General features: G+C 44.7%; 1 protein-coding gene across 2 annotated transcripts; it reads left to right on the top strand.

Moving 5' to 3' along the window:
- Positions 1–901: 901 nt before the first annotated feature.
- Positions 902–16337, top strand: ASB9 (ankyrin repeat and SOCS box containing 9). 2 transcript variants are annotated; one of them, XM_030234946.2, is made up of 8 exons: positions 903–1285; positions 5815–5894; positions 6923–7030; positions 7957–8107; positions 8671–8805; positions 10199–10390; positions 13429–13595; positions 14760–14908. In XM_030234946.2, the coding sequence occupies exons 1-7, from the start codon at positions 1192–1194 to the stop codon at positions 13551–13553; spliced, it is 885 nt and encodes a 294-aa protein (XP_030090806.1). In that variant the 5' UTR covers positions 903–1191; the 3' UTR covers positions 13554–13595; positions 14760–14908. The 2 variants fall into 2 exon arrangements, with proteins under 2 accessions (XP_018769108.2, XP_030090806.1); XM_018913563.3 differs by lacking the exon at positions 13429–13595 and having other exon boundaries at positions 902–1285; positions 14760–16337.
- The last annotated feature ends 480 nt before the right edge of the window (positions 16338–16817 follow it).

Here is a 16817-nt window from a genome sequence, read left to right as displayed (position 1 = left end):
AATTGGGAAGGAAAATAGTGCAAAGAGAGATGAGAGAACAGAACTTTTGCAAAACAGACACAGAGAAATGAGGCAGAGGTCCTCCTGAAAAAATAACGAAGACTTCTTTTTTTTTTTTTTTTTTTTTTTTCTTCTTTAAAGCTGTTTGGTTTGTGATGCTTTGTTTGTGTTGAGAAATTGCTTAAAAATAAAAGGACGCTGTTTTGGTACAAAACTGCGGGTGTGGCTCAGTGAACTCAGCCCGACAGAGTAAGGGGACCCGAGCTCCGCTGCGGTTCGCTCCCCACGCTGCGCCGGGCCGGGCAGCGGCGGCGGCAGCTCCGCGCTCCGGCTGCGCCCGCTGCGCGCACCAGCGGGACAGAGCCGGCAAAACCCTGCCCGGGGAACGGGACAGAGCCGGCAAAACCCTGCCCGGGGAACGGGACAGAGCCGCGCAAACCCTGCCCGGGGAACGGGACAGAGCCGCGCAAACCCTGCCCGGGGAACGGGACAGAGCCGCGCAAACCCTGCCCGGGGAACGGGACAGAGCCGGCAAAACCCTGCCCGGGGAACGGGACAGAGCCGCGCAAAGCCTGCCCGGGGAAAGGGACAGAGCCGCGCAAACCCTGCCCGGGGAAAGGGACAGAGCCGCGCAAAGCCTGCCCGGGGAACGGGACAGAGCGGCGCAAAGCCTGCCCGGGGAACGGGACAGAACTGTGCAAACCCTGCCCTTGCACCAGGACAGAGCTGTGCAAACCCGGGGAACGGGGGCAGAACTGCGCCTGCCCGTGGCTCTCCCTGCGCATCCCCTGCAGGCAGAGTTTGTTCAACTAGTAGAACTGGCTCGTTCTCTCTTGTATTTTTGGCAAACTAAGAATTTCCTTCCTGATAAAAATGAACGGCGGGCGCCCCGATTGGGCGTCGCGTTGGAGAGGATGTGACATCAGGCACATCTCTCGCTTGGCTGGGTCGCTGGCTGCCGAGCAGGGCAGCCCGGGAGCTGTTGCGTTAAATCCCAGCCCAGGTGCTCGGGTTTCTGCTCAGGGAGCTGCCGGCACCACGTCCCGGCCGCCGCAAGGGCTGCTCGGCTGATGCGGGCAGGGTCTGTGCCAGAGATCGCTCCGGCTGGTGGGGGCTCGGGGAACGATGGAATTTGAACTCTGGAAACCAACCACAAAGTGAAAAAACAGCGGCTGGGCAGACAGGGCTGAGATGGATGATGAGAGAACAAATCAAAATGCCAGCAAACTGCAAGGAGCTGGAGGCCAGGCATCTGCAGCGTCGCCGTGTACCCCGCGGATGAGGGGTGAGTGACACTGCCGGGGACAAGGCTCTGCCCTGCCGGAGGCTGCAAGGGGCACGGGCGGGCTGCAGTGCTGCTGCTCCTGTGTCCCGCTTCGGGACAGGTCCTCGCTCCGTCCCACAAAACACCCCCATGCCTTTGTACCTCTGAGGGGATTTTAAAAAGTTATTTCTGTTTGATACTGAAATTTTGGTTGTTTTTCTTTCGTGTCTTAGAAAAGAAAGTTTGGTTTTGTGCTGCATTTTGTGCAGGCAGAAACAAATGAAGCACTTGGACCGCAGCACACTGAGAAATAAGTTGAAATGTGGCATGTTTGACTTAAATTAGTGCCAGCAGGAAGCTCAGCACTGGCTCAATTCCTTCTTTTTCTTTTTCTTTTCTTTTTTCTTTTTCTTTTTCTTTTTCTTTTTCTTTTTCTTTTTCTTTTCTTTTTCTTTTTCTTTTTCTTTTCTTTTTTTTCTTTCTTTCTTCTCTTACTTTCCTTCTTCTTCTCCTTTCTTTTGATTGTTTCAATTTTTGCTTTTCATTTTTGTCTTCTCTTTCTTCATTTTTTTTCCTTTATCTTTTATCTTTCCCCTTCTCTTTCAGAGAACAGACCTAAGTGTTGTTTAGGCTGAGCCTACTGGGTTCTTCTGCAGTGGCATTGCTGTGACCAGTGCTGTTGTGGGCATGTAATAGTGAGCAGTTACTCAGACAAATGGCTTCACTCTGGTCATTGCTCCGTGTCTGGCCCAGAGCCATTGAAAATGTACATGGTAAAAAAAAAGGAGTTATTTAACTTTGTATCCTGAGCTGGATGCGTTTGGTGTAGCTCTGTTTCTGTGAAGTTACTCCTTCAGCTAACGGCGAGTGCAGATGGAATGAGGTAAATTGAGGAAATGTGACTTTACGCTATCCTTGCTCTTTTTCTGGGCTGTTCAGGATGTTTCCATCGATATCAAGTTGAAAATTAAGACCATAAAACCGAAATGTGAGGCTGACCAGTCTATCTGCAGTGTAGTCTCCCTGCTCTCGTGTGTGCCACGTACGTACAGCCTGAGGCTGGGATGAGTAGGAAGGCACAGCAGTATTATTATTATTAACAGTGTGAAATAGAACCAGTCCGTACTGGAGAACAGCTCCAGCAAAATGGAGGGTGGAAGGAGGGAATCCCACATGGCTCAGTGCTGGACACAGATTTTTTGATCCTTTGAAAATCAAAGTTTAGTCCATTCCTTTCATGCCTGCCTGTTCATTAGCAGAGTCAATGAGCTCTGCTGGCAATTTCCAGTGGGAATGCATTTGGCTCAGGCTATGTATATCACAAATTTTAAGGGACAGCCTTTGAGTATGAAAAATACTATTTGTAATACAGTTCTATATAATGCTCTAGGATTTTGTATCTGCAAATATGAATGCAAGAGCATGCCTTCACTGGAAGGACTTGAGAGCCCCTTTCAGGTTGTGCTGTGCGTGAGAGGCATGGGAGGAACCCAGCCTGGGGACAGGCACAGAGGGTGAAATGCCCTCACATGGTCAGAGGTTGGAAAAAGTTGCTTCAGCCATCACCACAAAAAGCAGTGCTCTAGAAAGGTCCTGTGAGAGCTCTGTTGTGCACAGGGAGCAGTCAGAATTTGCATGGGTGCGTGGTTAGTGCTATAAGAACTCCCTCTGTGTACCCCACCTTGCCTGAGTGGTGGCAATGTCTTCAGATGTGACCAGAGGTTTAATGAACCCTCTGGGCTGGCTGGAGTTTTCTGCAGTTGAAGGGGAGCTAGGTGACCCAAAGCCAGTGGGATTTGGATGTCTAGATGCTGAACTCCTGGGGTGTGACTCAGCCTCCCTGTGGACTAAGGTGTAGATAAATTTCAAATTTGTACAAGATATCTTGTTTCTTTGTGAAAAAGCAGTTGTACCTGTTTTTGACAGTCAGGAATCCTTGTTGCAGTGGTGGTTCATGCAATGAACAGCTGTGTCCCCCACACACACTGGCCTTGCTACTCCATATGCAGCTCTGGTGGGCAGAGTGCTCTGGGCACATTCATGAAAGTCCCTAGTTCAGGGGTTTGAAAGCCTGTGGTCAGCTGGAACTGACATTTGCTTAGGTCTTAATCAAATACAGTACAGATCTTTTTTATTCTGACAGTGTGCATCCTCTGAAGTGTAAAAGAGGGCAGTGAGACAAGGAAATCCACTGCAGCCTTTCTCTTCTTCCAGGCAAAAAACTTGAGTTCCAGCCTGGAGCAGGCAGAAAATTGAAATATGGTTATTTGCCAGAAGGTGATGCCTTGGGTCAGGAAACTGGAGAAATTTGCCGTTCCTTCCAGGGGGTTTGCCTCCCTGGCATTGCTTCAGGTCAGAGGTGCTTGCTGCAGATGGAGGCAGGGCAGGAGAGACATCAGCCTGGGGCTGTGCTGTTCATGGCAGCAGATCTGGAATTATGCCATCACAATTAGTCATCAGTCAGGCCTTTAATCCTGCTCCTCCCAAGGTATCCAAGGCTGGTGTGATGGACTCCCAAGGCTCCATAGGGCTCCCCTGGGATAAAACTCTCGGTTTCTCTCAGTTACAGATCTCCCAGATGGATTAGGTATTAGCACATATCTATTTTCTTTTTCACTGAAATCTATTTTTAATGCATATGTGGTCAATATTTTAATTAATTGTTAAAACTTTGGAACTTTGAAACAGTCCATAGATGGCTGGCCTGGCTCTTTTTAGAGTTTCAGCAGAAACCTGTCTTTTCTTAAGCAAGGACTGAATGGATAAGATCCACACATGGATATGTCCCTCTTATGTCATCATGACATGATGACATCATAAGTTGGTACAATGCACAGGTTGTTACAGGCACAAACGCCTGCCAATATTTGTGTGGCCAAAAAAGCAACTCAAAAAAACTTGTACTTCAGTCTAGATTTTTAGAATATCTATAAACATACTTCCCTTACAACTCATGCAGTTTAGGCAGTGGCATTAGTTTCTAAACGGGGAAAAGCTTTTTACATACCCTGAAACCAGCTGATTGTAACACAGGCAGGACCAGCAAGAACAACAGCAGAGTCAGATAAACATCAATTTGACACACATCACTCAGAGCAAAGCTGTTTTAGTCAGTTAGTCATTCTGTGGTTTAATAATTGTAGCCCAGTTTTGCTATCCTTATGAACCAGAACCACAGCTTCCAGAATTGGCTGTCCCTTTGCTAAAGCCAAAGGATGTTTGGAAACCTAATGAAACTGTTTAAATGTTGTGGGAAGCAGCCCATGGAACATAGAAGGAGGCAGGCAGGGCTCAAATAATGCTAATAACAAAGAATACTAATTTCTTTAAATACTGATTCATAGATTCATAGCCAGGTTTAGATTGGAAGGGACCTTTAAAGGTTATCTAGTCCAACACTCCTGCAATGAGCAGGAACACCTTCTACTAGACCAGGTTTCTCAGGACCCCATCCAACCTGACCTTGAATCTTTCCACAAATGAGACATTTACCACCTCTCTAGGCAACCTGTTCTTTATTTCACCACCACATTTTTATGTCTGGTCTAAACACACCGTATTTTAATTTAAAACCTTCACGATCATCAGCTTATGTGTAAACATTCTTTTAAAGAATTATTGTGGCTTATTTGGGTTTTTTGCTGGAGGCAGACTTCCTGCTGTTAAGGATTCCACTCCATGCATGTGCTCTAATGTGGTTCCTGAGAACCTCAGCAACTCAGCCAGCAAATTGGTCACTGGAGTATTCTCTGTACTTAGTGGAAGGAGAGTGGGACATCTCCAGAGAACAGCAAAACATCTTTCCACAGGAAGCTGTGTGAAGTGCCCTCTGAAAAGGCTTCCCCTCCTTCCCAGGGGGAATCTGGGACATTGACATACAACAGACACTGGGTTTTGAGTGCTGGGACATAAATATCTCCCGGAGGGATTATTGCTGTCAGTTAGCTTGGAGCCATAAAATCTGTAATACTGAAGATCTCCCTCTATTAATATCTGCACAGTATATCCGTGCTGTGCCTCACTTTGTGGTTTCAGCAATGCAGAGAGCACAACTATTACTTAAAATGCACCACTCATAGCAAACACTGAAAACTGAAAGACAGAATCAACAGGTAGCACAATTTGTCTCCTTGTACTTTGGTCCCTTCTCTTGCCAAGTGTTGTTGACTCTAGTCCAGCTTTGAACAGGGGTAAATGACTGATCAACCAAACCCTCTTCAAAACATATTCCTTTTGTGATAATTGGTAAAATACAATAAGTTTGGGGAAAAAAGGCCCTGGAAATAATTCAGAGAGCTCAGCCATAGCCAGGTGATGTTCTGCAAATCCCTCTCCTGTCTCCTGGAGGGGAATACAGCTGCACAGTGCAAACACAGGATGAGTTAAAATGCACCCAGAGGGAAACCATCTTCTTGTCTGTGTCCCTCACAGCATCTGCTCCAAAGAAATCTTGGCAGCTCCATAAAGTAGAAAGGAGGTCATGCAGTTGAAGTAAAGAATGCTAGTGAAATGGAGTTTTTAGCCTTTTTCCTGTCTTTGTTTTTGTACAGACTTTGTTTCAGACTGGTCTCCTTTACATGAGGCCTCTATCCATGGGCGTCTGCTTTCCCTGAAGAAGCTCCTTGAACAGGTACCTCTCCCCTGGGTTCATGTGGTCTCTGCAGGGTTTGTTCAGTGGATGAATGCAGTCTGTGCTTTACTGTGAAACTTCAGGGTGAGAAAATCCTGTTAACCAGGCCACAGTGAAATCTGCATGCAACAGGCTTTTCTTTCCTGCAGTCAGTTCCTTGCCCAGCACAAGCTTTGTGCAGTAATTTGATGATGTACTGAGCTATCCTGGGTGATGAGTTAACTGTGATGGAGGTAATGGGATCACTGGGATCTCTGGATGGCCGAGGGCAGCTCCTCTGCAGCTCGTGTGCAGCTCTGCAGCTCCTCTGCAGTGTGTGCCTGGGAGCAGTTTTTGGTGCCCCAGCTGAGGGGCCAGCTCTGGAGCCAGTCATGGGTCTGGTTGAGGCTTCAATTCAGTCACCCAAACATTTGTTCCTGAAGTACCTCAGCATATCCCAGGGCCCTGGTCCCTCCAGAAGGTCAGGGATAGGTAGCAGGGATTTCTGAACCTCAACTCTTTGTTTCTTCAAAATCCCTGGGTTTAACCTGTGAAGGAGGTAATGGACAGGGAAGGGGCATTGGAGACTCTTCCAGCTTAGTCTTCTGGAGCACCAAGATTGTTAGAAACAGAAGATCTTGTGGAATCCAACCAATGTTTCTGATGCATTTCTTTCCTTCAGCGGTTGCCTTGAGGCAAAGAGCAGAAAATACTTCAAGAGCATTTCAGGGTTCAAGCCAGTCAAACAACCACAGCATGTTGTCCCACTGGACAGTCCACTAAGCTTTCTGTGCTGGTTTTCAGGGTGTGCAAGGCATGGCCTCAGGTATGCTGTGCCAGTATCCACTCCAGCCAAAACATGACAGCCTCTCCATCCCCTTCATCTGCTTACTTGCTGAGATGAATAGCTCCAGGCAGTTGAGGAAGGTCTAGTTACATAAGGCTTTTAAAGAAGAGTGGGGTTTTTTTATTATTATTTTTTTTATTGTGGATTTTTGTATGGGGGTTTTAGTAGTTGGTTGTAATGCTATTTTCCATTATTTTATCAGGGGAATGATGTCAATCTTGTTACAACAGACCAGGTGTCTCCTCTCCATGAAGCCTGCCTAGGGGGGCATGCTGCCTGTGCCAGTGTCCTGTTAAAACATGGTGCTCAGGTGAGTAGGTGATGGACAGACCACTGTCTCTAGTGTTAGTATGTTGTACTACCACACTTCAGTGCTATGTGATGTCATGTCACATGAGTATCTCTGTGATTTACACTCTGTGCTTAGCTCTGCTTGAGGTACTTATAAAAGGCACGTCCTTATAAAGCAATCCAAAAAGCACAGATATAAGCAACAGTTATTATTGTTCTTTAGATGAGGATGAAATGGTCTCATCATTCACAAGAACAAGGGGAAGTTCATCTTGCAAAGTGTTTATAATCCTGCAGCAGTTAGGGATTTCCTTTGTTTTATGCACACATTGATCTTACTGGTATCAATATGCAGAGTCTTAAGCAGAGGCTTAGGAATATTAGGATCAGCTGACAAAAAATGGGAAGAAAATGGAAACAAGATGCAAGTTAAATGCTGAAATGCTGTCTCATGGCCACTACTTTTCGAGCTAACTTCAGAATTATAGTGAATAAGAAAACTCATTCATACATACACCACTTTACCAGATATTACCTTTCAATTAAAAAAAATAATTAGAAAATAAGGAAGGATTGCACACTTTCAGCCAAAAATGGGCTGTTTCAGGAGAGGGCTATGGATAGGTGTGTTTCAGCTAAGATAACTGAGAAATGGTCATACATTTAGCTTGGTAACTCCTGAGGGACCCTGGAGGGGCCCTGATGATTTTTTCCTCCCTTTTTTTTTCAATAGGAGAGACTTGGGGGCAATTAAAAAAAAGTACTTTTTAATGATCATTTTAATGAAAAGTTGTAGTCTTCAGAAGCATGGAGAGTTTTGGCATGGAATTAAATAAAAAAATATTGAAACCCCTATTTTCTGCTGAGAAACTGGTTAGTTGTTACCAATTTTGAAATACCAGGAAGACAAAAGTCTTGCTGTATTTTTGTGTTATTTTCCCCCAGGTGGATGGAGTGACTGTTGACTGGCACACACCACTGTTCAACACTTGTGTCAGTGGCAGTGTGGCTTGCTTGAATTTACTGCTGGAGCATGGAGCCAGCCTGCAGCCACCCTGTGACCTGGCGTCCCCCATCCACGAAGCTGCTAAGAGAGGTAACCCCACAGGCATCAGCCCTCCTGTCCATGCTGCTAGCAGCATGTTGAAGAGGAGGAGAGAGATAGAGAAGATAATTTTCTTGGTTTGGGTCATGTAGAATGCCTTGCTAGTTGGTCTCCTGGTGAGGGGTGCAGTTCTTCCCACCCCTGTTGCTCCTCAAGGGCAGGTCAGCTCAGCTGTCAGATCCTCAGAGTTCACCTGGAAGGGAATGCATTGTCCAAATTAGCTGCCTCCAACGTGGACATTTGAGGGAGATGTCTGGCTAGCTTCAAAAGGAGTGGAGAGAAACATGGAGTGATTCATCTCATCTTCAGCAGACATCTGAAATGAGCCAGATAAAATGTGAGGGCTTTAGCCTGTGAGGCTTTAGCCTGCTGTGCTGAACGCGGCTTTTCAGCTCCCGTTTTTCCGGCTGGATCCATTGGAGTGGGTGAAAGTATTACCCTACCACCTCTTGACAAAACATTGAATCTTTGCCAAACTACACTGCTGCAACAGAGAATTTGCTGAAAAAAAAGCCTGGTCTCTGTGAGTTGACTCTTCCTTTATCCCTTTTAAGGTCATGTGCAATGTGTCGAACTCCTGGCGTCCCGTGGGGTAAATATAGATCACAACATCCAGCACCTGGGTACTCCACTTTATGTAGCATGTGAGAACCAGCAAGTGAACTGTGCCAAGAAGCTGCTTGAGTCAGGTAAAAAGCAAAACTAAAGAATGGTGTGCTTTCATTTCCTGCAACATCTATCTTTGGATTATCTTTGCATCAAAGATTCGGAGGAGCTCCTGCTTTGGGACCAGGAGATGTTTCACTCCTGATTGCAGCTCTGGTTAAATGTAGCAACAGGGTGATCAGGGTTTTCTTAACCCAGGAATTCAGCTTGATAGCTCCCAACAAAGTGATGGGTGATCCTGGATTTAACATGGCTGATTGTGCCTGAACAAGCTATACTTTTCAGTGTCTGTGCATGTGATGCTGCATTAATTTGAAGTGAACAGGAAGAAATTTAATTTTTAATTTTTTTTAACCTCCTCTTTACCCAAAACAATTGACTCAGCCACTTTTACATAGTATTTCTGCAAACATGCCTTGATTTCCAATGAGTTCATAAAAAGTGGGAGACATTTACAACTCAGAAGAAGGTTCAGCACTATATCCTTTGCATCACACAAAGCTGTAAGTCTAAATGCTTGGGTAATTACACAAAACCATTTATTGTTATCCTCAGTAGTACAGGTCTTCTAGCCAAAGGGGCCTTATAACCTAAAGTGGCCACATAGCTGGTACAAAAATGATATACCAACAAAGCTACTCTAGAAAAAGCAAGCAAAAATCATATATATCACATTTTAGTGGGTCACTGTTTAGTACAATGACCTTTTATTTGGGAAGAAGTCAAATACAAATTAATTGAAATCTTTTAAATTTAATCTAAATTAAATGTTTGGCAATTATTTTCTTTTTTTTCTGCTAAATTTTTCTGCTGCCTCCTGTATATGGGAATATGTACTATAAAAACATTATAGTTTTGAATTAGTTCTGCAGCTCACCTTTCTTAGGGTGTTTTAGGAGCCACTAATCCAGGGTAATGAATGGGAGGACTCTCATCAGGGGTGTTTATGCCCTCTCCTACCAAGGACCTCTAGAACTTTTCCATCCTCTCATTTTTCCCCGACAGATACTTTGGCATTTGGGAATCTCACCAGCTTAAGCCTCCAGTACAGAGCATGTTGAAATCCTGCCTTTATTTTAAGGGATGGGAAGCATAGGTGGGCCATAGGTGGAACTGCACCCTTGTCTTGCTCCAAGATACACTTGGGCTGGGCTGTGGGGTGAAGGACTTCCTCATGCACCATTCCTCTGGGATCATTTTCTTATTCACAGAAGAAGAAGCTCTCACTCCTCAGCCAGTGAGAGTTGTGCTCCTGCAAATTGCAACAGCAATGCCCAGCGTAAGGGAGCCCAGCTCTGGGTGCAGGCTGCAGAACTTGTGTGTTATTCAGGGGAATAGCAGCTAGTGCAGGGAGTGAAAATGGGCTGCTGTGCAGTCATGGCTCTTCTGATTGTTCTTTGCCCTCCTGTTGTTCAGGAGCCAGCGTGAACAGCGGCAAGGGCCTGGACTCCCCCCTGCACACGGCCGCCAGGAATTGCAGCGTGGAGCTGGTGAAGCTGCTGATGGACTTTGGAGCAGACCTTTGGGTGAAGAATGCTGAAAACAAGAGGCCAGTGGAGCTGGTCCCACCTGGCTGCCCTCTGGGCCAGCTGTTCCTGCAGAGAGAAGGTGCCCCTTAGAACTTGCTTTAGGGAAAACCCACACAGACTATTGCACGAGGCTAGGCTATTCCAGGCTGCTAGCACTAGAAAAATGGGAATAACTGAGCTTGCCTCCATTTGCTGACACAGGGACATTGTTCAAGTGCCAGAATACAGTGGTTAACTAACAGTAAGAATGATAAGAAAAATAACCCACCCTGAACCTCCAGATTTTTAATCTTCTGCATCAGGAAGCAATCATCTTGAGCTTGCCATTTTATGCAAAATAGAGGTTAGGGTGAATAAACAAGCAGAAGACACCTTAGAAATTAATGGTAGCTTTTTTAAATTGCCTAAAGCTTTGAATTTAGTGAGAATCTGTCAGTTCCCTTGTGTCAGGCAGCAGTAGATCCAGGAGTGTTCCATGGAGCGTGCTGACAAATGCAGGCAGCAAATCACCTCTGATGGGAACTGAGGCTAGGTAGGGAGGATGAGGTTTGGGATCTCTGGTTATACAGTAGATGGTCAGGTTTGTCTCAGCACAAATGCATAAATGCAGATTTGCAATCCAAAAATATTTAATGCAAATAATACTAAAAAAAAGGTATATTGAACCTGGTTTTTAATTCTTTGTCCTTTATTTTTATTCTTGGGCCAAGCTTTTACATAGATGCAAAAGTGTCTTTAAAATGAAAGGCTACATGATATTTTATATTAAGGAAAATTGCATAGGAATTATATATTGTATTCATTATACTGTATAATATATATTGTATTCATTTATACTCTAGACTTTCTCTAAAGACCAACCTTTTGTGCTGAATAATAACAGCAGTATCAAACTATAAGCTTAAAATTTAGGAAGAGTCTGTTTCATACTTGTAAATTAAATAATTTCGGGTAATTTTATTTTATTGATTATGAAATCTTTAATGAATTATGGAGAAAAATGTTACTTATTATTGAGGGGAAATTAGAATAAGATCCATAGTGTCTACTCATTTTTATACTTGTGTTCTTCCTTAGATTTTCTCAGTCAGTCAGCAAGCTGCTTACATTACTAAATAATCTGGACAAATTGGTGATTTGTTTAAAACAGTTACACATTGATGAGATTACTGCCAGAGAAAGGTAAAATTGGAATAGCAAAGTGATGAATCAAGCCTTGCTGAAAAAGTAACATGAAAGTAGCATGGAAACAACTGTGCTGTGCATGTTCTGCATGAGCAAAGGAGATTTGGTTTCCCAACCTAATCTACGGCACACAGAGCAGATCTTTGAGTTCCAGTCCCTGCTGCATTCAGTTCCTGACTCCTGTGGCACTGCATGTGTCCTGTTTATTTGAGATAGAAAAACATTTCAGGCACGCCCTGTGGTGCTGGCCTGGAAACACTGCTCAGGCTGAGCTGACAGCATGGGCAGTGAGGAACTTTTCCAAGTGAAATTCAGCAATCAAAATCAGAAACAATAAATGCCTGAAGGGAATTTTCCTCTGGAATAGTGGTTTTTCTGATGTTCTCCAATGTGCCCTTCTCAGCTGCCTGTGGATGGCTGATGTCTGGCTTCTTTGGCTGGCTGAGCAATTCTGATCCAGGAGAGTGGTGCAAGAGCTGCTCTCCTGCCATGCAGGGCTCCTCTCCCTCCAGAGCCAGCTGCTGGAGCCCTGCAGCCCATGGCCAGGCAGGCTGCAAGAGTGTTTGGCCACCAGAGATGAGCTGTGAGTGTGCTGATCCAGTCACTCTCCCAGGACCAGCCCAGGGCAGGTGCAGTACATGTGGTGGTTCCCTTCCTAGCAGTTCAGTGTGCTGCTGGACCATCATACCTGCTTACATCTCAGGGACAGTCCTGTGTGTGGGTGGGAGAATTAGAGAATGCTCCAAAAATGTCCTGTGTGCTTGTGTTTGCAAAATATTTTCCAGTGTAGTGTCACTGCTTGTGTTTTGATAAGTCTTCATGTTTTGGGTTTGGTTGTTTTTTCTTTTAATGGAAGCTTTTGTTTTTTAATGAGATGTTTGCAGGCAGAGCCTTTATCTTGTGGGATCAGAGTCAAGCACAAGTGCAGTGTGATACTGCAATAGTTTAGCTAGCTTGCCTTGTTTTGTACCCAGGAACTGGGTAACAACTCATTTGCTGCCTCCTAGCAGAAGGGTGCAGCCCTTTGCACAGCCCTTGTGATAGCACAGCAGCTTTCAGCTTTGCAGAGCTGCTGGAAATTTGGTGTCTTGCACGAGGGAAGTCTCAAAAGCCGATCAAAGCTGCCACCTCACCATGTTTTTGTTGTGGCCTCCCTTCCTTCCCTCTGCTCTGCAGGAGGGAGGGCACCTAAACTGCCCCTTCCCAGCTCACTCACCTCCCTCCTGCTCTCTGCAGTGTCTCTTCTCTTGTCCTCCCCATTCCCTGCATCCAGCCCCCTCGTTGGTGTCCATCTTCTTTCCTGCCCTCCCCCAGCCCCTGCCACCCTACACACTCATCCCCCCTGGGCAAACCCTGCTCTGCAGAGTTGAGCGCTGGTGGGTGCTGCAGGTAGAACTTCACACAGGATCTTCTTCTTCCTGAAAAGGATTTTCACTTAGATTTTTTTATAAAGTGACAAAGATCCTTCAACAGGGCTCCCATCTATCAATAGGGGACTGGTTCACCTGGAAGGTTTAAATAAAGAACTAAGAAGTGCTTCTTTTGCTATGTGTTCGTTGTCACTGTTATGAAATATGCCTCAAGAAAGCAGTGGACAGAAAGCTTTGATCTCACTGGGGGAGTGAGAGGAGGGAAGGGCTCTTAAAGTAGCATCAATCAACTCTTCTCAGACAGTACAGACATTTGTACAGCTTAAAAGGGAAAGGCTGATGCTGCTGGTGCCAGTTGAGCAATGACAGAGTGACTAGGCATGGACTGGATTGCAGGTGGGCAGGTGTCCTTTGGGGGATGCAGGTTTGACTTTTCACTGCTGAGTGTGAAAACCTGGTGAGAGGTGGGTGGCAGGAGGTGGGTTGCACAGCTGCAGTTTCAGGTTTATAGTCTTGGCAATATAAAGCCATGGGTGTAACCTGTTCCCTGGATCTTTCTCAGGGCCCCTGTCCTTGATGCAGCTGTGCCGCCTGTGCATCAGGAGGTGCTTTGGATACCAGCAGCACCAAAAAATAACTGGACTTCTCCTCCCAGATGAGCTGAAACATTTCCTTCTCCACATTTGAGCCTTTTCATGTTCAAAACGGTGCCTTTAATAACACAGCAAGGTTTGTTGACTTTTTTCATCACTAGTGTTGCCAGTGTTTGCAATGATAATTTATGGCAATTTTTGGTCTCCAGTAATGCCCAGGTCAGAGAAACACAGGACTGACCAACTCGCTCAGTCCTCAATGCCATCACCCCCACCAAATGCATTTGGAAAGAAACAATCCTGCATGCTTGCATAGTGAAGCTTGGCAATGTGATGTGAGAGTCCCCTTGAAAGCACAGAAAATTAGCGTAACAATTTAAAATAGATCTCCCAGTTCTCTGGCACAATTTCAGAGGTCTTGTGGTTGACAACCCCTTACAAAGAAAACACATATCCCAGCCCAGCAGTAGCAGCATTTCATGTGAACATGAGGCACACCAGGAGAGCTGCAGGGAGCTTTCTGTGTAAGCAGTGCTCATCTGTGAGGGCTGTGCCCGCAGCACCACGAGAAGGGGAGGGAACCCAAGTGAACCCAGCTGCCAAGCAAGGAAGGCCCTCTGGCAGAAGTTATTTATTTTCTAAGGATATCACACTGCAGACAGATAAGCACCAATCATTTGCATTTAGGCCAGCATCTGAAACAAGCATTTCTGCCCTGACAGCAAATAGGTCACTGCTGATGGCAGCCCCATACAGTGCAGTTATAGCGGGGCAAAAGTTTTTAGTCATCCATTAAAGGCAATTACTCCTGATACTCTGAGACATAGAAGACACTTCAGAACTACCCATTTTCTCCTTGTAGCATGTTGATTTTCAAGGACACAGGCTAACAGGCTGTCAGTAGCAAGCACTGAGTGCTCTTCTTTTCTGCTCTGAAACTTAGATGGTATTTCGTAAGCATTTTTCAGCATGCATCAGAAAAACAACAGCTTCCACACCCCTTCTCCACCAAAGAAAATATTAATAGTGAGATAATGTTTTTTTCTGAGAGAGTTGCTACCTCAACCATAGCATTTTCCATGGGTGTGGTAAAAATAATGCCTCTAATGTGCTGTCATAAAACAAACAATGAAATCAAAGTCCGTTCCAAATTTAAGAGCAGTGGGCAATTACTGCCCCCTGCTCAGTTGCTGGGCAGTTGACTCAGTGTATGACATCTGTAATTCTTATTCCACTGAGCTCATAAGAACAATTGTTTCCAGCTAAACATTAACACTGAGCATTTTTCTTTCCCTTTCAGGAATGGGTCCTGCTGCCACACACCGAAGTGCAGTTGTGACCACTCTGTTCCCTTGGGTGCTCCCCAGGGATATCAGCTGCCTGACAGACATGGGAGCAAGAATGCTGAGACTCCATCTCTTCTTCCCATTGCCCTGTTTCCTTTTGAGCTCTAAACCAAAGTGCATCTGCATCACCTGGGAGCAGCAGCATGCCCAGCACCCTGAGGGGCTTCCATGTCACCCCTGAGCTGAAGGGGCAGCCACACACTTGGGTGCTTCTGGAAATCCTTTTTCACTTCTCTGTGGAGACTCTGTAAGAGTGGGCTGGGAGTGCAAAAACTGCTGACATCACTAACAGCAGCAATGAGAGATACAGAGCCCTCAGCTCAGAAGTGGAGAGACTGGCAGCCTTCAAGTACATGAAAGCTGATTTTGGTGTTCACCAGTGTGCCAGTGTGAGCAGTGCCAGCCTGCCTTGTGCAAGGAATGTTAGAGAGGAGAGGTCAAATGCTGCCTGGTTGCTGGTATTTGATGTAAATCACAATACAAATCCTTGTCTGCCATGGCTGCTGGCTATAGGTATCCAGTGTGATGGTTAGATTCCTTTGTGCTGACTCATCACAGTTCTGTTGGGTTTGTGGGACACTGAATTTTACCCTAATGAGACAAAATGACAAACACAGTTAGGTCTCTAACTCCTCTGGTGATAGAGACACTTGGGAATGTGTCACTTACCTGACCCAATTCATCACACATATTTGAGCCATGTAAAAATCAACTGGCTGGTTTAAGATGGCCTTCTATATGGTTTTCCTCGTGACCAGGAAGAAAAGTAGACATCTGTCTTGACAGAGGTTAGATAAAAGCAGGTATCTGGGATGGGGAAGGTATATTCTTTTAAAATCACTGTCTTAGTTAAGCTGAATCTGCATTGAACAGGCAAGGAATGGACAGTGAACCCAGTGCCTAACTTTTGGACCTTAAAGTGTGCTTTGGTGACCCAGTGGAAAGCTGGAGATCCATCTCATTATATGCTAGATGATGAAGAAACATTTTTGTACATACTAATTTTACTTTTGCCTTTATTTTGTAACTTCAGCCAGTGGGTTTATAGGAGTAATTATAATACCAGGAGAAAATTGCTCTGAGAACCAGGTGAGGGTGTTGCTTCTAGTTTGCTTTTCTTATGAAAAATTCATGGTATGACTCTGTTTACTTGAATTTCTCTGCCCAAGTGGAATTAGGATGAATTCTGTATGCTCAGCTTGTATCATCTCAGTGTGTTTACTTATTTATTTTCATAAAAATTGTGGTCAACACTGGTGAATTACAGCTTTATGCATCAACACTTACCCAGTTACAAACTGTAAAAGTACAAGATGCAAACTGAATAAGCTCATTATAGGTGAGGTTTGGATTTTTTCTATATTTGAAACCATTCAGAATGTAATGCAGGATTTAAACGATTGTCAGGAATATATTTAATCACAATTTAATTCTTTCCTATTTTTATGTTAACATTTTAATGGTAGTTAAGCCACAAAATTTTGTAGGATATTTTCTCAGAAATAAATAGTTCATACTCTTTTGCTTGTTAATTTTTTCATTCAGTTTTTTTAATGATAGCCCTAATTTTGTGGATTGACTGAGACTATGGAATTTTGAATTCTAATTTCTTGCCATCCCACCTGCAGGCAGGTAGTGAACAGAATATTTCCTTAAAATAAAACTATAGTAAATATGAGACTAAAATACAAATACTATACAAATCTTGCCTTTTGTTGATGTTTTAGTGTAGAGCTGGACTCCTGAAATTCCTTCTTGGCTCACTTGTGGATTAGTGACAAAGCAGATAGAGATTCCACAAACCAGGAAAAGATGTAATTTTAGATACTCACTGTCTTCAGCTTGGTTTTGGGCTTTTTTAAGTTCTTGGTTATTTTTAATTGATTTCCATAAATCTATTTCTCCTGCCAGCTAAGCAAAAGGCACATGCAATGTCCTGGTGCTGTTGTGTGTTTGTACACAGCAGGGCCCCTTTACTGGAAGTGAGTGTGGAGGTCCCAGTGTGGGCAGAA

The sequence above is a fragment of the Serinus canaria genome, chromosome 1, assembly GCF_022539315.1.
Source record: "Serinus canaria isolate serCan28SL12 chromosome 1, serCan2020, whole genome shotgun sequence".
NCBI lineage: Eukaryota > Metazoa > Chordata > Aves > Passeriformes > Fringillidae > Serinus > Serinus canaria.
The sequence above is the reverse complement of the archived record's forward strand: the minus strand, read 5'-3'. Positions and strand labels throughout refer to the sequence as shown.

Excerpts from the sequence above, each read along its gene's own strand:
- ASB9 (XM_018913563.3), top strand. The coding sequence starts at position 1,192 with ATGGATGATGAGAGAACAAATCAAAATGCCAGCAAACTGCAAGGAGCT. Across the intron at positions 5,895-6,922 it reads TGAAGAAGCTCCTTGAACAG|GGGAATGATGTCAATCTTGT; the intron begins GTACCTCTCCCC and ends TTATTTTATCAG. Across the intron at positions 10,391-14,759 it reads GCTGTTCCTGCAGAGAGAAG|GAATGGGTCCTGCTGCCACA; the intron begins GTGCCCCTTAGA and ends TTTCCCTTTCAG.